The sequence below is a fragment of the Rhopalosiphum padi genome, chromosome 1 (assembly GCF_020882245.1).
Source record: "Rhopalosiphum padi isolate XX-2018 chromosome 1, ASM2088224v1, whole genome shotgun sequence".
NCBI lineage: Eukaryota > Metazoa > Arthropoda > Insecta > Hemiptera > Aphididae > Rhopalosiphum > Rhopalosiphum padi.
This window is the reverse complement of record NC_083597.1, coordinates 59,559,466-59,582,687: the sequence shown is the minus strand read 5'-3', so window position 1 is coordinate 59,582,687 and position 23,222 is coordinate 59,559,466. Positions and strand designations below refer to the sequence as shown.

General features: G+C 24.6%; 1 protein-coding gene across 7 annotated transcripts in view; it reads right to left on the bottom strand.

Moving 5' to 3' along the window:
- The window catches only part of LOC132917409 (junctional adhesion molecule A-like), a 285,049-nt gene that overhangs the window by 4,953 nt on the left and 256,874 nt on the right, over positions 1-23,222 (bottom strand). For all 7 annotated transcript variants that reach the window (XM_060978136.1, XM_060978133.1, XM_060978135.1 and 4 more), the window contains 3 exons: positions 13,205-13,366; positions 1,468-1,602; positions 338-551 (listed from right to left, as the gene is read on the bottom strand). In XM_060978136.1, the coding sequence (XP_060834119.1) occupies positions 338-551; positions 1,468-1,602; positions 13,205-13,366 (511 nt within the window). The remainder of the gene's footprint in view (positions 1-337; positions 552-1,467; positions 1,603-13,204; positions 13,367-23,222) is intronic.

Genomic DNA, 23,222 nt, shown 5'->3' with positions numbered 1-23,222 from the left:
ACGGCATGTAGTTATTTGTTGTATAAGAAAAATAATACATCACTCATGTTAATAAAATAACTAAACATTATTAGTTGTCAACTATAATTAACAATAAATCTAAATCTTATCACAAACAATATAAATAAATATAGTTTTTACCATTTTTATTGAATGATTTTTTTTTTCTAAATTTAAGCAGCTCTAAAAATCATAGAAGTATAAAATAATATAAAAATATACTTATTTTTAGAAGAATATTGATATTAGATATTGTATAACAATGTTATACTGTATTATACTATTTTATGTACCTAAATGATTACGTATAAAAGTTCAATATTTCTTTTTAACTTACCCTCAGATACAAAAACATAAACGTAAGCTTGTTCGGCATTTGCAGTTTCACATGTGTAATTGCCACTGTCCGTGTCAATTACGTCATGGATGGTCAACCTGCTGGTACTACGGCCACCATTTTCTGTATTGACTACAATACCCCCTCTGATATTGTCGTAATTGATCATTTTTTCATTATGATACCAAAATACGTACTGTGGAGGTTGTGGACTCTAAAAAAATGTATATAATATAGTTTGAAAAATCGATTTAAATTTGAAAACGTAAATATACATTAAAATTTAAAATATAAAATAAAAGTCTGTAACACTTAAATAAATATCATCAAATAATAATAATATAATATGAATATTGATTTTTGTAAAAAAGTTGCAAGTTTTGTTGCAAGGCTTAATAATTTGTATGCAATTTCACAAAATATACTTGTACAGACTAAAAACGTTATAAAATATTATTTCGCTGTATCCAATCTCTAAATAAATAATAATTATAATAAAAAAAAAATTCTTCAACTATAAAATATCGAACCTGTGAAACACAGCTAATGGTGAGTTGGTGAAACACATATTAACAGATTATTGTCAATATGCAAAAAAACGAGGAGAGAACAATATACCTAACCAATTGCATTAATTGTATTATTTTTTTGTTCTAGAAAAAACTGTTTATATAATTGATTTTAAACATATTTAAATATTTAATCAGTATAAAAAAAATGTAAATAGTAATTATATCAACATCTGGAGATAAAGATAAAAAAATTATATAAATATTACCATTTAAAATATAAATAGTACATTATTTATATTTTATTTGAATACCAGAATATCTTTAATAATATTACTAATAATATAAAACTGTGAAAACTGCTTTGCAAATAACACTTATATTTACTTTACTAAAATAATAATCAACTTTTATTAATTCTAAAATTTATAACTTCAAAAGTTATAAATATAGTTTTTAATGAATATTTATTGATAAAAATTCAATGTTAATTATGTTTAGATATAAAATAAAAATATATGTTAAGCAAACGCCAATAAAGTATTACTAAATTTTATATTTTTTTCATTTTCATGTAAACATTGCTGAAATATTATGGTACAAATAATAGTGATCACTTACTTTTTCGATGATACAAAGAAGATTTATTATGCTACCCATATCTACGTGAAGTTCACTTGGTCCATCGATATGGACTTCGGGAACGACGATGTGGACGTTGATGAATGAGGACATTATGCCTGTTCCAGTGGATATCTGTAATATAGAATCGAAAACATAAACGTTATGATTACTAATTAGTTAATATTATTTTCAATAAAATGAAAGTAATTGTCAAATATGAATAAATAATTTCAATTCGATACAAATGTGAAATGATACATTTCAAATGAAAATAATTAATTAAATTATAGTTTTTAATTGTATAGACTTTTGGCTTGACCTCAAAATATTAAACGCTTCTAGTACAAACAGATACAATTTGAAGTAATGGAACTATAATATAGAAAAATAAAATTCATGTAATGTATTACTGCAATATATCTCATTGCCATTTTTGTCTCATTTTTAAACGTATACTTAATTAAATCATATTAGCTTTTTTGTTCATCAATATTTATAAAATTAAAAAATTATAAGTTTTTAGTAGAAAATAGTATAGTTTATATTTTAAAATAAAATATTGTCTCACCTATAATACAATATTATTTCTTTTATAATAGTATAGCGATAAAAATGTATTTTTTAGGCATGTTATCGAAATAAATAAGTTATAAATTATACAATTGGTTTTTAAATAAATATTATATAACTTAATAATTACATTTTTTATATAAAATTGTTTATAATTTTTTTTTTTTTAAATTAAATATTTGTATAACATTGACGGGTGCAAAATAATGATGTAAATGACTAGTATTAAACAATGTCATCTATCAAATATATAATGTCGTTTAAAATACATACATTAATAATTGTATAACTATACTATGGACATTTTTGTTTTTTACTCAAAATATAACCTGTGTAACGCGTATATCCGTTATATATAGTTTTTGTCTGGGACAAGTAAATATGATTTATAGTACAATATACTGCTGGGTATTTAATTCTGCAGCACGCGATAATTTGTAACAAAAATTAATAGGGTTATGTATCAAAATCAACCATTCACTGGAAAATTAGAAAAACTTAAATTTACGACTTTTTTTATAAAAAAAACATTCAAATACCTATAACGGCTATAACTAAAGAGCTAAAAAAATAGTGTTACTTGAATGTTTTTAATAGAATAAATATCGTCTATCAAACCTATTTTCTAGACATAATATAAACGAATAAGACAAGACGTGCGTGTAAATAAATTCAATAATTACGCTTGCAGAATAACGGCATAATACTATAACGTAATAATATTAAACGTTTAAAAACTAAGTTATTTTTTATTTTAATCAATACGAGCAGAAAAAAATAGAAGTGTAATTAAAATTGATTGTTAAATAAAAACGCGTACTTAATGCATTAAGTATTTAAAAATGCATATTGTTTTATACTTAGGTACTTGAATTGAAAGTTCGTAGATTATCTTAAATACTACTTATAGCCTTATAGGTACTAGTAACATATAATATTTATAGTATTTATCATACCCTGTTCGCTATAGACCCACTCATTTTCTCGTTGTTTACTAAATATTCATATTCTGTGCCAGATTCATGATGATATACTTTTTAACTGATGTTGTATGTTTTACGTAGTCATAACGAACGTCTTGAGTTGAGAACTGAGATTACAGTAAAAAAATAATAATTTTATTGAGTGTACTCAACATTGTTGGATATCTACAGAAATTGAATATGAACATATAATTTTTTTTTTAAATATTTACATTTAATATTTTGAACGTTGTATGCATAACTCTTCAAAAACTCCCATGATGGTTATATAATAATAAATAAGTGAGGAAGAATTATTATTACGTTTAAAATATTATTGCCCGTTAGCCATCGATACGTATATTATCAGTGTATATACATACATACATTACGTACATTAACCTATCATCGTAACGTATTTGAATACCTCAGAAGTCATATTATTTACTCCACCACCGTGTTATCAAAAGATATAATAGTATTAATATTAAAGTGTGATTTTTGTTATCAGTTATACTGAATTACAAGATTAACGAACATCAAAGTTGAGTCTGGTAATATTTTACTCCGAGTGACAATGTTTTCTTAACATCTTATGGAAAACCAATTTATAATAAATTTTCATTTTCACAGAATACTGAAGGAATTTGAACTTCACGTGCTGAATGATATTGACAGTGATTATTCGTATGAATTAGAAATAGGCAATAAAAATATATCTAGAAAAAAGAAGTCCATTAATCAGAAAATTATGAAAATTAAATTGAAAGGGGACTAGCAATATCAGACGATAAAAGTGGTAAATATAAAAGACACTTTTTATGATAAAGTAAAGATAATATTTAAATTTTAAAAAATTGGTGGGGAAACATCTCATAGTATTATAACACATCTTCGAATACAAAATAAGTAAATACGAGTATAGATAAAACGGTTCCATTGATTATTTTAAACTTTTTTAGATAATAATATTATAATAAGAGGGTTTAATAATTGTCACATATAAAATTAATATTTTAATCGAGTACTAACTACTAATACTTTACAAAAAAGTTTAAAATATTAATTACTAAAGTATTAAATTTTAACAAATTGATTTTTTTTTAAATATATGTTAGAACTGTTTTAATAAACAAGTATAAAAGAAAAGAAAATTACTATCGCAAACACTGGGACTGATTAATATAATAGTATTATAAATTTAATTAGAAAATTGTATGCAGTTTTTATATTGAAGTATTACGTTATTCGATCATGTATTTATTTAATTTATATAATATCAATTAATTCGAATAAAATATGTTAAAATTATGTTTATGATTAATTATTATATTATTAAAACCATATACATTTTTATATATTAAAAGTATATTAATAATTTACATAAATATATACTTGTTTAAGAAAAAAACAGATGGAAATAAAAATAAATATAAAACAATTACATTGTGTAATTATGTAATTAACTACTCGTAAATTACTTTTAACTCTATTTTGAACTATGTGATTAGGGTTTATATATAAAATAAGTTTAAATTATTAATTAATAAACAGAATAACTTATTAAATTTTCCTAATATTATAGAATTTTAAAGACTAGATAATATAGTTTAAGTTATATTTAAAACTTAATAGTTTATAATAATAGTAGTAATAGCTTATGACGAATGTCGAATGGCAGATTTAAGATATTAATAATACGACTTGAGTATATTGTTTATACTGAAACACTCACGTTGTATGGCATTCATTTTAGACAAATTTGAATTCACAATGTCACCTCATTAATAGATTATTGGTACAGAGATAATATGTTGTGATATTTCTTACATTTACTAGTTTTCAGATATTAGGATATAATATTTATTATATACTTAAATACAAAATTTTGCAAGAATATTAAAAACTCCTTTATCATACGATGTATGATTCATTAGAAAACTTCGAATCATCGATAGTAGTAGTAATAGTTCGAATATTATACAATGTAAATAATAAATAATTATCTATGTACATAAAATTCTAAGAACGAAATGTATTATTAAAATTAATTAGATTACCAGAGTTAATTTTATTTACATATTTTCATAATATCATTGTTATTAGAGAATTAAGTACAACATTAATAAAATATTCCTCAAGATTGTTATTATGGAAGTAGATTTTATTAAAAAAAATGTTAACGGGATGTTGCACTTTAAACTAGTATTGTCAATGGTTTATATCCGATAGGTAAAATAACTTGAACTAGTAGATATAGTGACTGATGGACAACAGTAGCTAATATGCTCCTATGGGATTACATAAGTTGAGCCAAATTCTTCTGCAGATTCTTAGATTTTGGATTTTATTTTTCATTTCCACAAACTATTTTCTTCGCTCTAACAATATTGACACAAATGACGGGACTTGTAGGAAATTGGTAAACAATTTCCACATTTTAGACTTCAATAAGTGTTCATAGACTATATTTATGATTGAACTATTTTCAAACAAATAACTCAATGTCGAAATAATAACGTAAAAACATTTATTATTTAATTGTCACTGTCGATGAACAATAACATATTGTTTTTCACATTGATATAAGACTTTCAGCGCTATATATTATATATTCTATTATTTTAATTATATGTTATGTTTTATAAAGTATCCAATAAAATAAAAACATACATATTTTATCTTGTATAAACTCATGTGAAAAATTAGTCTTAATAAAACAATACCTAATATTTTAATTTAAAAAAAAATTAGTATTAACTTTAGTTTACCTCAAAACTGTATAATCCTGTTTCAAAAGACTTTGAGTATTAAAACAATAATTATATTCTTCAATAATTTTTCAACTGAAATTGCTAACGTATTACTAATTAAATGGATTGTAATTTTTCGCTTTAATATAATATGCATAAAATTACGTTTAAAATTTCCAAAACAACAGTTGATATTGATTGCTTATTAAAATATACAGTAAAGCAATAATTACAATAAATTCAAATAATTAGGGTATATTATTATATAAATAAATTGTATAAAAATAACCAAAAATTAATATTTATTATATTATTATAAACCATTCTAATCCTAATATAATATTATAAAAATAGCTAGTAATTTAAAATTATTATTAAGTTAAAATAGTAAAAAATGATAAATACAAATAAAGTTTAACAAGCTTATTTATAAATAATATTAATGTTTTTGTATAAATAGTATTATATATTTTAAAAACTAATTTTGGTAATATAGCTTCCAACATATAATTAATAAATTCAAATAATAACACATAGTATATTTCATAACATAAACTATAAGTCAGTAACAGTGTGCCTCACTTTTATCATTGAACGTCATTTGGCACTTAATATATTTTCCCGCATTAAACTTTCCCAATTTATCTTATAATAATTTTTAGCATTATTGTAAAAATTTATCGAGTAGTTTTTAAGACTATTTCAGTAGCTGTAATCATTTGGTCATTATTTTTTTTTTAATTGTAATTCTATACATAATAAATAAAACTATTTTAAAAAAGCAAAACAATTTGTATTTGTGATCTACTCTATAGCATCACATGTGAGTTAAAAAATAAAACTACAAACATTCCTCGAATCTCAACAGATATGACGTGTGCAAATTATTAAAGTAATGTATGATTATTGAAGATTCACCGGCTGTCTTCGTTTAAATCTAAAAACTAAAGAGTAAACTTCATCCACTGTGACCATAATATGGTATAATATCAAGATATCATAGCTAATAGTCTATTTTATCCTATATGGAAATACATTTATCTTTTGGTGCCCTGCCAAAAAAGTTAACATTCGAACAATTCAAGTTTTTCAATAAATTTGTCGTTATTAGTCGCTAAAATGCATTAGTATATAGGTAGCAAAAAAGTACTAAACGATGGTCTTAAACTTGAAAATATCAAAATATCACTAAAATGGTTATCACCTTTTTCAAAAGATACAAAGTTCACTCTTATATAAACTATCAGCTGTAGCTTAAAAAATACTTCCGGACAATGAAATTAGATTTTTTTAAATGCAGCTATAGATTTACTTATCGTGTAAGAAATAAATGTAATTATTTTTTAAAGGTTATTTAGATTTATCATAGAATGCTTATCAACACGTTTGTATCATTATAATCAAATGTACTTACTGTAAAAAAAACTATTGAATAAAGCAGTATTATTAATGATTAATTTTAAAATGCATTATTATATTATATTAAAATATATTCACCATATAAATTATTGACGTTCTAGGTATTGAGATTTTCAATAAACATATATATATATATATTATTGATTATCAATTAATTTATTAATAATCAATACCATGAAATATATAGGTACAATTCTTCAGAACATGATCCATTGAAAAATAGATTTATATTACTTACAGTGATTTAGTGAATTATACATAATAAATAAATACTTAACGCAGTCTGAACGAGTTCTGAGACATGATTTCATCATAATATCGCATGTTAGTTGAATACTGATAAAACGAAGAATGCATCACAATAACTGCGTCAATAGTTGAATCCAATACTAATATCGGTTAAAAGTCTAACATGCATTGTCATGATCGTGACTATAGTAAGAAACCGTAAAAATCCATAATTCTTTTAAAACACAATCATTTGATAATTTATTAACATTTTATTAATGATAAAACTTTTTATGATGATAATGAATGATATTATATCTACATTATATTTTTACAAAATATTAATTTGGATAATAAAATAAATTTAAAAAAAATGCACGTTGAGTCTCTATCAATATTCCTATTAATTAACAGTGTCAACATTATATGACTTTTTATATTCTTCTTACGAAATTTTTAATCATTTTTAATTATGTTGTTTGATATTAAGTTAATAAAGTTGTATTTAGCTCAACTACCATTTTTTAAATACTTAGTACCATAATAGTTTTGTATAAACAAACGTACCTCAAATAATTAAGCAGTATACAAATAATTTTGTAATATCATTATGTACATTATAAATTTAAAAAAAAAAACACTTTTGTTGGAATTCATTTTTCCAATTTATTTCTTTTTCTATTCGATATTTTAAAAATCATAAACAAATAATGTTAAATAAAATAAAAAAATACTAAAAACAATTTAATATTTTGTTTATAAAATTAACTGTTTTCGTGCAATTGTTTCAGTAAAATTTATAAATTATATACATAATAATATAATTACTACTGTTTATATAATGGTAATACAATAAATATGTATGTATTTAAATATAGATTTCTGAATTTAAATTATTTTTAAATGGTCCATTGGCCCAAACTGGTGATAATATAATTTTTTTTCTATGTTTATATTTTACAACACATTATTGTGAAAAATTGTGTGGTAATCTGTTTTCAAAATTTCTACACATCAAAGAGTTAAAAACTAAAATTAAGTTAGGAAGTTATGTTAATGTTTACAAAGTTTTTATTTTTTTTTTATCATTTAATTTAATTTATTACTTTTTATTTTTGAATTAACTTTTAATTTATTTAGTCATTTAGTTACTTTTTCAACGTATTATACTATAACAGTATAAATATAACTTTAAGTTGATTTTGTAGAAGTTTTAAAATTTAGTTACCATTTATATGTATATACTGCAACTTATAAGCAATTAATTTATAATTTTATTTGTTTAATATACAATATATTATAGAAAAGTCAAATACTGTAGGAAATTATTAAATTATTAGTTAAGTGTATAGGTAATAATTACTAATTATTCATTACTTAACTAAAATGCGAATGGACATAAACAGTCTATATTATAATTAGTGTTATAAGGTGTTATAAGTATAATACTTAGCATAGGTAATGTACTGTGTGTTTATTGAACAAATTAAAACGATCGTACGATAAACAGTATTAATCGTCTTATTGGGTATAACACATTATATTTTATGATTTATGTACTCGTATTTATATTTAGACATAAAATGCACTAATATATACAATCAAACAATTTTGTATACCTTATGATCATGTACTTAATTGTTTTGTTAATAATTTAGTATCATCACAACAGAACACATAATATAATGATTTGGATTATATTAATGGTGGAATTTAACACACTTACACATATGCCATAAAAATTACCTAGAATCACATTATTTCATGAAATAATTAAATGAATGTCTCATATTATACAAATTGTATTTTCCAAAAATCTTTGTGGGAATAATTAGTTGCTTCAGAATTTATAATGAGTTTCTTGCGATTGATAATTTTGAATTTTGAATTTAGATAGTTTATGATTATTCTTTTATTTAGGTAGATATACGACATGTACCGATCAGAATGTAAAATTTTATCGTTTCATTAAATTAATTTTAACTTGATTAATTGTTTGATCCATTAATTTTCAACTTAACGAAGTTATAAAAAGTATATTAGTTAACTTACTAACCTTTTCTACATTAACATAACTCAATTAGTTAAACAAATTCGTTAACTCGACCAGCATTGCATTCAAATAGATTTGCAAGAAAATGTTACGAACTTGGTATGAATTTTAACCTTAGCCGTATTAAGCCAGTCTCGTAAGAAGTTTAAATCACCTGATCAATCGTACAGTGTGTTACTATTTTTGTCATTGTAAATCTGATAAAAAAAAAAAAAACTTCATTCGCGCCCAACGACTTTCTCGTCCAACGCTGCCACGCCGACAATCAGCCTTATTTTTATCTGTCGTACAATATCTTTTCACACTGGTGCACAAAACTACGAAAAACTTTTAAATGTGCTTGATACTTTTCACGCATGATTTGTTCTAGTTTTGGCGTGAATGTGAAAAAAATAAAAATAGAGAGTAAATATATAGTTACCTATATAGTTGATGTTTATATATATATATATATATATATATACGTGAAAAAAAAATGTGAGCGTATAACACGGACCGTATACTTAGCGAATCATTATAATATTCACATAAATGTATGTGCCTTTTCATAATGTATGTATACTGAAGAGAGGTTTCGTTCATATAATAATAATATTACAAGCTTACACGAAACTATAATATTAAGGTGCTTAATTTATTGAACCATGTAGTACGTGTGGTACGTGATATCGAGTGCTTATTTCTCAAGATGTTAAATACATAATCCAGTTTACTTTAATATTTTACCGAATAATTCTAAAAAAACTGATTGTTTTAATAATATAGTTTTAAAATGTACATATTTTATTATTCTTTTGCACATTATTCCCATACCCAATGTTTTATTATATTGCCCAGGTAGTGTGATAATATATTATTATTACAATTAATGTTATTAATAAGCAATTATTTATTTTTTTTTTTTATTAATTATGTTTGTCTTTTTTTATATTTGTGACATAGGTAGAAGTACAATTAAATACATTTATGTATAGGTAAGCTATAGTAATATAGTATGTGCTACTATACTTATGTACCTACTTATGTACTATGATAATTATTTAAATTACTTTTTTAATTGTTTAGTTTGTATTTGGATTAATAAGTAATATTCGGAATATATTATAATTAAACAATTATATTGAAATCATGGGGTTTCTTTCATGTACAAAATAAGAATTAGAATAGGTACATAATAATTTAATTTATAATTAACGTACAATTATAAATGCAAAAATATATACATAATATAATTCTAAAATAAATTTGATCAAATTATGTAAAGGACACAATCTGAAATTTAGATAATATATGAATTCATTAAATTAGATAGTATGTACTATTATGATAATCATATAATACCAATTATTACTTTACTATAGAATTTTTTGATGACTTATTAGGTAACGTCAATTTTAATAAAAATATGACTACAGTTAAATCAAAGTCAAATCATAATGATTTATTATCAAGATGTAAAACTAAAAGTTAAAATGTAAAATCAATTCTCATCGGAAACCATAAATATTGTAAAGTCAATACAAATAAGAGTGCCAAGATTTATAGTAAAGTGATTTCAATTTCACAAAGTTTTGTAAAATTTATAAAACATAGTGTTCACATTTTTTAAAAGAAATGCATTGACGTTAAGTATTTTCTATATGGATTATATGTGTATTTTATACGTTTATAAATAATATTACAATAAATTATAATAATATTATTTATATAAGTTAATTTTATCAAAATATGAACATTTTAATGTTCCAAATAATTTTATTTAAACAAGAAATAATTAAAAATACAATAAAAATGATATGTATAAATATTATCCGAGTTCCCAGAGCATCTGAATGAATACAAAGTAAATTTTATATTTTTCACTTGTCTTTAATTGTTATTTAAGTTATTTTATTTTTGATTGGAAACATGTTTTGGCCTGCTTAACATCATAATATCTTTATATGATGGTTATTCAATTGAAATATAAATAGTTAACATCATATGTTATACATAACTATATACCTATAGAGTATTAACATGAAAAAAATGTAACAAAATAAATTATTATGAATTCCAATATTATTTAAAATTTAGCTATGTTTATGTTAGAAATATATCTTCAATTTTTCACAACATTTAAAGAAATCAATATAATCATCAAAATGATTATAAATATTATACAACATACTTATTATTTTAATGAAATAAATTATTGTCTTTAATCGGTTAAAAGAAACTAGTATCTTATTCTCATTCAATTAAGTTAAAATTCGTTAAAATTATTTGTATGTAATTTAAATTATATTTTTGCAGTATTAAAATTAAACAGCTCTAATTTTTATTAATTTAACTTATTTTATTGTCTCTCTATTACAAAAACACTTTTTAGAAAATAAATACCATGGAAACTAATATTAAAATTATTTTGTAAATTTTTAGATGGATAGAGGATTCAGATATTTGTGATATGAGCCTAACAAAAAAAACATTTTAACACAAAATAATGAATAAAATACAGGAGGCAGACAAAGAAAAAAAAATATATAAAATAAATAAACACATAAATCTGAATTTTCAAACATCATAATATATTTGATAGAAAAATGTCGTTACTTACTGTAATACTTCGTAATTTATAAATAGAAAGTGGATGTCTAAAAATACTTACTTTCTCAAAAAATTTAATGTTTCTAAATTTCTAAGTATAATCCATATCCACAAGAATTGAAAAATGTATTGTATGATCATAAGGAAATTATTATACATTTTAAATAAAATATTAGAGTTTATAATAATTGATTTTCACTCGTTTTTTTAAAACGTAGAATACTAATATAAACTTAGGTGGAGATATTTCATCCTTGAGAATTGTTGGACAAATGACATTTAAAAGTGTTTAGCTACTAAACTTTAGTATGTGAAGAGAGTAGGGAGACCCCAGTTTTATTACGATATTTTAAAATGTTATTTGATATTTTTATTTTTACAACGAAATTAATCAGAATATTGTATTAAATTACAGTTAATTTACTATACATTTTTAAACAGCTATATAATTGAGAAATTTTGAATTGAATTTTCTATCTATTCATTAAATAGTTTTTAATTTGTATTTTATTGAATTGTCAATCAATTGTATATCACAAATACCTAAAATACCCCGTGATAAATTATATAATTGTATTTTTTGCTCAATATTGTATTTATTTTTTTAATTTATTTCTTATAATTGTTTACAAACAATTTTCTTGGGAAATAACTTTGGTCTTAAAAGTTTTATAGGAAGACATTAAACGCAAAAGTATATAAAAAAAAAAACATTGGACATAACTCCGTGAAATTGTTAAAAAAAAGAACAACAATTAGAAAAGTATGTTGCACTTGTTTAGCTTACTTAGCACATGATGGAAAGTTCTCGTTTTTTATTCAAAGAAAAATAAAGTTTCTAGAACTATCCAGACACATATTATTATTATATACCAATCCTAAAAAATCTCACCATGGGGGTGTTTATATTATTTATATAATATATAATACATTGTGAAAAGCGTATAAAATATATACTTTACACTATCTATGTATTCTGTCAATAGTTATTCGATATCGTTAAAAAAATAAGGCACTGGTATATAAACGTCGCATTTATTGGCCTTCCGCCTTCCCCTTAAACGAACCACATCTGTGATAACTGCGTTCGACCCTCCGATATTATAATATATATATATATATGGAAAAGAAGGCGTAATCAACAAGTTGTTTTTACTCACCTGACATTCGTACGTGCCGTTGTCTCTTTTCTGCACGTATTTTATTTTCAGTGTCCAATCATCCGATCCTTCGGCATGCAACACGGTGAACCTCTCATCGTTTGTGTATGTGAACATGCCCGAAGTCAAGATGTGCCAATCCCTGCGGCGAACCCATGATATCTGAAACCACAGCCAAATGTATAATACGATTCCGTTAGATTAGATAAAACAACACACACACACACACACACACATACACGTTGCTAAAATACGTCAAGTCTGATCAAGTTAGGTGTTGTGCATGGTCGCGCATCGTCATGGTACGCGTCAATGAAAATATTATATTACAAACGATAATGTTTCTCTTGAATTAAACGGAGTCAACATTCTCGAAACGCCTTCCATCTAGTACTATTACATTTTATCAAACCACATAACATTAAACGGAGAATTATCTAATAATATGTTTTTCTTTAACTGAGAATTCAACTTTGAACGAAGTCAGTAATTTTACTCCAAAATAATATGATAATTTTCATAAAAATGTATCTGACAATTACCGCCCACTATAGTGCTTATTGGCTATAATAGCATTTCTATTGAACATCATTGATGGTAACTGTCATACAAGAAGAGCAAAACTTCTCTGTACGAAATCACTTGGGATCAGTGTGATACATTTTTCCGTTATAGAGAGGTTTTAATATATATAATATGAAGGTACACAATACTTTCAAAACTTCAAGTAACAATGATTTTAATACTATGTCTATTATACATACTATTGCATCGTACATAACAAGAATGGGCTTAACGACATTGAATACATTTGTTTTACTAAAGGCATGAAAAGTTAAAAGAGAGATTTCACTGAAGTTGTCAAGTAAATATGTCAGAGTATTAAATCACCATTATACTTTGTTTCACAGTACACGTCATATGAATTTTTAAAGAAGAATTAAAATCTAAAAATTGTACAGACAGAACAGTAAACCTTAAAATATAAGAAAATATTGTACCTTTTATTTATTAGTATTGTTTTTCAATTTAAATGTATGTTTTAGTAATAAGATGTACTGATGTTTATAGCAGAAAACAGTAGAGATATATTTAAAATATAAATAGTGATTCAATCAAATCACGTCGGTTTTAAGTATAAATCTTTTCTATTGAAATATCAAAATATTAAACTCAATATATTATATAATATTTATATTTTTATTAATTTTTTATATTAAATTTCTAATAAACTGTATGTATATTTTATATATATATTTAATACATAATATGCATAATATTATCTTTAGACCATCAATTAGAGCTAAAAAAATTATTTTTAGTTTACATTTACGATTACAAAATAGAAAAAAATATTCATTTTCTAATAGTACAAATAGTAATTTTAAATTCCGTTAGCTTCAAAACAAATGATGAGCGTTGAACTCTGATTGCACCTTCGTTTTTAGATTTCTTAACACACGAGTTTGAAATAAAATCCAATAAAAGGGTATCCATTAAAAATAAGAAGGTGAAAATTTATATTTACTATTTTAATGGACATGAATTTAGTGTGGTATATTAGTATTGTCCATAGTTACTTGTCTTATTCTCAGTTAAATTACGCATTTAACGGTAATATAAACACGCAGGCATTTTTTTCTAATAATGTTGTAATTATACAGTTGAGTGCACTTATTTGAAATTTTAAAATACTAAAATAGAGATAAATGCAAACTTTATTTTTTAGTAAATTTGTAAGTTTCTCAATTTATTTCAAAAATTTCGATCGCTAAGTATAAGTTGTTGTTTTGGTCAAATAAAATAATAAAATAATAATGTGTACAATATTGTATAATTATTTAATAAAACATGTTGACTTATTAAGATAAACTTTTATGAGTAGCTAAAATAACATATAACCTATAATAATACGAGAGCTTAAAACTAGATTCAAAACTGATTTGACCTTATATTATAAATTAAAATGGAAAATTATTTTTTGGCGGTCGGTAGTTTGGCCAAAATAAGCTAATGAAAATGCATTATGAACTCAAAAGTTAGAATTTGTCAAAACTCCTGTGTAATAATTAGATAGTTAGGAACTCAGAATTAACTCTTTGTATTTATTGATTTTCAAAATACATTTTATTGATATCGTGGAATTAATTCATCAACAGTATTCAAGTTGTCCATTAATTATATTTTTAATAGAAAGTAAACAAAAATGTATGTTCAATGCAAATGATTTAATGCTATAATTTTTTTCTTTTTCTTTTTTACCATCAGCAGTTGTTATCCATTTTAATCACTGTTCATTATACACTTTGAGAGCGAATCACATCAATAAATTCAGTAAGCATTAATTAAACCAACAAATAATGCACTAATGAATTGTTGAAAAACTCAATTTCCTATAGTGAGTTGTAAAAATAAAATAATTACTGAATTCACTAACGTGACTTTATGAAAACAAGGAAAAAAAAGTATACAACCATACGAGATACGATATATTATTATATATTTTATTTACATGGTTAGAAATAAATGGTCAGAGTTAAACATTTAAAAAAAGCAAAGTTTACTTAAATACAAAAATTATGTTTTTCATTTATATTTTTATTTACATGCTGTAACTTAAATTTAAATTAAAAAATTACATACTGCTTTTATTAATATATTAATTTATTATATTATAGACAAATTATAAATTATTTTATAAATTCATGACTATTATTTATTACAAATGTATGCATCTATTTTCGTATTACAAATTACAATGACGTGGTATATATCTTAATTTAATAAGTATTTTATGTTTGTGTTTGAAATATGTTATCCTAAACTGTGCCAATAAAATGTACACATTATGTTGATAGTTTTGAGTAGTATTTAGTTATTACAATATTTTAATGTTAGCTATTCAGTATTTATATATATATTATATTGTGAGCTTTAAAAACATTATGACATTTCCACACTGTGAACAAAATCTTGACCATTTTTGTGTAAGCCAAGCTCGAATTATATTATTCGGTCACTGAATCCTGTCTATACTTATTTTCCTTTTAGATTCTAAATGGAACTATTGGTTTTACAGTTATCCGGGTTGTAATACATTTTGGAACAGTTACATGGCACAAAAAGTTTCATACAGGATGTAGCGTCTATGTTGATTGAAAATTGAACGCAGATTGTGCTTTAAAAAGGTTATTTTTTCATGTTTCACATTTCTTTTTAAAGACATGTTAAAATTCGTTGCTGTGTAAGCTGAGTTAGAAAGTATCATAGGTAACAACAGTTTTACAACTTTTGGATACGCCGCCGGTGAGCGATGACTGACATTCGATTTTACGATACAACAATTTATTAATGTTAAAAATTATTTATTATAATGACCTAATGATTTACGAATATTTTTTTTTGATATCTTAACGTTTTGTCTATAAATTAATAATCAACTTGTTTTGAAAATATATAAAAAGTAAAGTTTTGCTATACAAAAAAAATGACATTTTATTTAAACATTTTTCCCCAAAAGACATTTTACTTACTTATCATCTGATACACGGTATTTTAACCCGTTTTTCTTATAAAGTATTTGTACGAGGAATTTAATATAGTATAGCGATGGTTGTCTGCATGTTATACCATTTTGATCTTATGAACAGTTTTCTTGCTTTATAAAATATTGAATATTATAATATGTTCTTAAAGTTATTCCATTGTGTTATTACCAAACAGTGTGCATAGTACATAGTAGTCCATATTTTGCATTTCATTAACTAGTGTTATTGCAATTGATTTATTTATAACAGTTTTAAAAATGCATGTTATTTCTTTATTAATTCCGAGTAAAAAGGTCTATAAAATTCTTTTTAACAAAGTAATTCTAGAAGAGTTATTTTAAATGAAAAGAAATATAAAAATGAAAGTAAAAAGAATTTTAAATTAAAATATCGAAAAAGAAATAATAAGATTGTATCTACTAGGTTTTTGTAGGAGCCATTTATAGTAATATATAAATTCATGGTTCTTTTAATCTAATATGTTTTATAAACACTTGTAGCTAATGATTTGTTATATGAATATGAATTTGTTAGTATGTATTTAAATCTACATATCCTATAGTGCGATACATTGATTACATTTTGAATTCATTAATGCAGATGTTGTTGAGTTACATTGATCAATTTAGTAAGGTAAAATATACACCAATACTTTTTAAATTGGATAAATTAGGATATTTCTTCGTACAAGGATTTTATTTGTTTTATTCTAATTTCTGATTGACTATAAATGTGCAGGTTCAATTGAAAGTCATATAGTTGCTTTTAATGTTTTTGGTTTTCGTCATTAATTGAGCAGAAAAAAAAATATTTATAGGTAATACTTTAATAGTTGCACAGTAAGTAAATACGAATAAACGAAATAGTAATTGTGCCTATAACACTGTGTTACGGTCGACCGTCAAAAATGACTCAAACATCGCGTGAATCGTTTTTATTCTTTTTCACTTCTGTGAATTTTCTATTTTTCCACTCTATATTATAGGATACCTAAACATATATATGACGCTGACACTACCCGTTACCAAGTGTACGTATATAAAAAGGCCCACCACCACCCCCTATATCGTGCTTAACTATTAAATAATAATATCATAAACTATCACCGGTATCACTATAATATAACGGAGTCGAGGCGATTTATGCGATAATGCGGTATGCGTATAATGCCAGCTATATCAACTATGCATAATATATTTTATAATATACCTATGTACGCATTTTCATTTTTTGTCTTCCTTTCATTTTTTTTTTTTTTATTTTATCCACCTTCAGATCGTGTATCGCTTCTTTTAGATTATGATTATTTTAATGCGAGCTCGTCACGAACGCATCGAACGTTAACGTTTTGAGCGCGCGCGCGCGATGACCTGTTATATTTACTTATTCCCCGAGTCTAATATAGTGATACTTAGCATAGCTTTAAAATATTTACAAATATATTTATGTATTATGCTTTATATGATTTGTTGAGGTTCATATTATAAAACCAGTGATTATGAGTACGTACACACGTGATTTGTTGATAATAATATCATAATGATATTATATAATACATAATATCACATAAATATAACTCGTAATAGTTATTATAATAATAATAATCGGAAAAATAATGTAAAGACTGTTAAGAATGTTATACGATTTGTATGTTTTTTAGTTTTTCAATGTAGGTCATTAACATTATATTATACATGTTTTACCACTACAAATAATAATTTAAAATCGAAATCTACATTAATAAGTTCAATATGTTAAAGATGTGTCGGTAAAATATATTTTTGTATACTTCGCGTTGTAGTTTAATTAACCGAAAAGCTCAAATCCGTTAAGACAAATCATTTTTTTCGGTTTAACATGATTTTTAAATTTCTTTTTTTTTTTAGTTAAAAACTAGTGATCTGATATAATTAACATAATATCATATCGTTATTTTGAATTAGAGGTACCATAGTAATGGATTAGAGTCTGATTCTAAATTTATTATATTCGTGTTTATTATTAATTTTCGGGTCCGTAATGACTAATGTTATATTTTTTTTATTTGTGAACTAAGAACAGTTTGTACAATTTTAAGAAAGAAGAAATTAACTAAAAAAAAATATTATGTACGTTCACACGTTTCAGGGTTGTGGCATTCGCAGTGCTTAACAACGGATGCAACAATAGCATATGTTCAAGATGCAAAACCAACGCTGTCTATGGACTACCCTTAAAGCTGTGAAGTATGTGTTTGTGTAAACATCTTTTGGGCTACTTTTGTTATCTCTGTAGAGGTGACTGGGGAGAGGTTAGAGGAGACGTTTACCTCGGAAGACAGTCATGAATAAAACAGTGACGACTTACGATAATAACGGCACACGTATATTTCTCTACTGCCGATTTTTTTCTCAATACTGTAAAGTCGATATATCCATGTGTTACTAAAAAAACATAACCAGACAAACGATTTATTTCAAGGCGCTACCATTACAATATTCGATTTGCATCGGTATTTTTTCTCCTCTATTCTTCTATTCACGCGTCCTTATCACCCCTGTCCCTTCAACAAGCGTTTGTAGTCTCTTTGCAGACATATGCACACACACATAGCCCCGCAAACACACATACCACACTAACACATGTGGATTATATAAACTCGGATTCTGCAGTGATTGTAAATTCATGAAAAGCTGGCGTTTGTACCCGCCTCACCTCCGTCACTTGTTCTTTATAGCCGATTGTCAAAAGAGACACATTTGAAGAGTTCGCGGTGTGACGGGGCGGTAGGGTTGGGCACGAAGAGTCGAATATACTAACCTATTTACATTGGAAAACAGTACGAACGGGCGAGTGCTGCATAAAATCGTATTTATGATGGGATCTTCCGCGTACCCCCGACCTCCTAAATAAAATAAGAAAAAAAAGAAGTATGCATGTATGCATGCATGCGTGGCGACGACGAGAGAAAATAAAAAATATATTCGTCATAAATTTACCATTTACACGCAAATGCCGTTATAATACTATATATACGTATAATACACATTTTATGCATATAATATTATTGCATTTGTATGTGTGTGTACAATATAATAGTGCTTTATTCCTCTACCACCCCCACCCCCTTCCACATTTTCTGCACAGCGGTTCTCAAAGTTGCTCTCTTTTTATGTTGTTGTGCTGTCTTAAGAGTGTGCATAACTGGTAAGTGCAAAGGGCGCTCGAGACGAACGATGACGTCGAGAATACGGAACCGGAAAAACGGTTGAAAAACCAAACTGAACGAGGCGTGCGTTTGTTTTTCACACAGCTCTTGTTATTGTATGTGCGTGTAATATTCCATCGGAAACAAAATTCAATAGGTACACACAATTTCGATTGTTCAATGATCAAATACAACACTAGACGACCCATAATATCGCAGCCGTTCAAAACATACTGTGTGTACCCACCTCATACTTTTTGGCACTGTAGTGACCGGAAATGCATTTTTTTTTTTTTGTATGAGTTTTCTTGCCTTATAATTTTTCTTTCGTTATAAATGTCAATTTTTTTTTAATATAAACTGTGTACAATATACAATATAATACATAATATATTATACGCACAAGATAAAAAAAAATTTTTGTTTGAAAACCTCAAAAAATTCTTCAGTAAACTCAATCCGATAGTCACTGACCAATAAAATGTAAATACGCATTTCAATTGTTGGATATGTTTTTATTAACTCGTTGTAGTCTTAAACAATAACGTTATCGCAAATATTTATCTTTTATAACTAAATATATTATACTTTAATTTAACTAATTTTCATATAGAATACATATTGTTATTATATTTATTCAAATTTTGTTTACTATAATATTATTCTACGTGCATCAGATATAAATAAATTAACTACGAAATCGTATAACTTAATAATTGCTATTTCCATTTACAAAAATTGCAATTTGCTTTCAAAGACTCAAGGCTATTAAATTATTCTAAAATAATATCAAGGGTTGATATTTATAAAATAATTGTTACCAATAGTTTACTTAAAGTTTTTTTAATGAATATAATTTCGCAAATTAAAAATATAATTGTATGCTTCTCTAAGGAACTAAAAAAGAATGAAAAGAGTATTATATTTCAATTTAAATATACTGCGATGCTGGTTTGTCAAAAATGTCTAGATTACTTTTAATGAATAGTTTAATTACATAATTATATGCATTGTTAGCCATTTATTTATTATTTGACAACTAAAAACCTACTAAGCTTTATATTAAGAATTAAACAAAGATTTACGTTGATAATAAAAGAAAATACTCTCAGGATAAAAATGTATATAGTTTATAGAGGTCACCGATAAATACAACACAGCTGCAACATTTATATAATACTATATATTATTGAAATATGATATAGAATATCTAAAAGGTAATTTAAAAGGTAAAATATAGTTAACATGTCATCTTAAACCATAAAATAGGTGATATTTTCCATTATCATAAATATTAGAAAACAAAATTATTCAATTTGAGTATTAATATATTATATTTATAATATTTATATATACAATTTGATAAAATGTTATTTTTCAGTATTTAATTCGCAGATTACAATTTAATATGAATTATTATTTTGTTTTTATGTTATTTCTCTCCATGAAATTATGTTAATTATATTCATCATAACCCAATATATGAGAAAAGCTATTGATATTTTGGAATGTATGTCTGGTATGATTTATTTAAAAAGCATAAAAAAAAGTTTACTAGTGTGAAGTTTAAAAAAAAAATAGTTTGTACATCTGTTTTATATAGTAAATATGAATAATAATAAAATATTATAATATTATATAATATCAGCTATATCAATTGTATCAAAATGTAGGTACAGTATATAAGTCATGATTTATAACTTTATAGCCTATTGGCCAAAAAGTGAGCTACTTTTATATCCAAATTTAATTTATATCACTTTCATTAAAATTAAACTGTTTTAATTTTATGATTATTTGTACTACCAAGTTCCGAGACATAAACGGTAAACCTTTGGGCAATATGAACTTTCACCCTTAATCTAGCCGAGGGATTATAAGGAACAGAATAGAAAAGCATCCTATTTAATTCACACTAATAATAATTTATGAACAAAATTAATATTCAACTTTACTGCAAATCAATATAATGATCCGAGTATAGCGTATACTGTATAATGTATATTTATATATAATGGGTATAATGAGTATAACCCTATTACGATATTATGTATGGTATTATTCTCCATTAATATTGTTTTTTTATAAATATATAATTAATATAATATAATAAAAAAAATATAACAACAGTTATCTTATGATATAAATAAATTTATATTCGATCTTGAGTAATAATTTTATTAAGTTTAAAAATAAACTACAATATTCAACGGTATAAAAATATCTAAAAAATAGTTAGAAGTATTGTGAAAAATATTTAAATACAGTTCGATAAGATCATTGAAATGTATTCATATCATATTACTGTTAATTCACTAATTTTAATAATATAGAATAAATAATACAATAGATGAATAATAATAATTTATTTTACATAAAAAAAAAAAACAATAATAATAGAAATATTAACTGAAAAAAAAAAGCAACGAACTTGAAACACATGATAAGTGTTGACATCGTAATGGGCATTTTATTGGTTTTAACGGTACCACTAGGTCCGGTGAATAAACAATAAAAACGTATCATATTTTTATTTCAAATAGAGTGGTTCCGTGGGACAGTAAAATTAGATTTCAATACATTTTGTTTCCATATTTCCGTATTTAAAGTGAAATATTTATACTGTTATTTAGACATTCGACTATATCGTGTGATTATAATATCATAGTAATATCGTATGGCCGGCACTTGGTTGTGGTATTATACATTTTCACAGACATGTCATGTGAGGACTATAAGAGGTAAATGGAGTGTTCGCTAAATCTTGCACGTGCCTGTGTCTTTTTAGCACGTCGTGGTGTACTCTAAAATAAGCGTTCAACACCGGCATTATGCGTTCATAGTTAAAGCGAGCAAAAACAGATTGATGCGACCATTTTGCACTGGTTGTGAATTATTTTTGTGTCCAAAACGTCAACGTTTAGTTTCCGGAATTCTCTTTACTTGCCGTGTAATTTTAGATTCAGTGAGTAAGCATCATACAGTTGAATTGCCATTGTGGTGCTCAATAAGTACACAACAGTTGTTTAAATTTATAATCTATACCACTTGCACGTATAATGACCGAAACAAGTCATCTATTAATAATGGTGTAGTCATTGATTTGGTTCTGTGTTATTTGATTACATCCGGTTAACCCCATCTGGTTGCTCCTCTATATATGAAATTACTATAACACAATGACTAACTAAGTTTCAGTACCAATGGTAAATTAAAACAATATCCCTCACTCGCACATTACCTAACCCAATACTCATCCTTGAAATAAGTATATAAAATACAA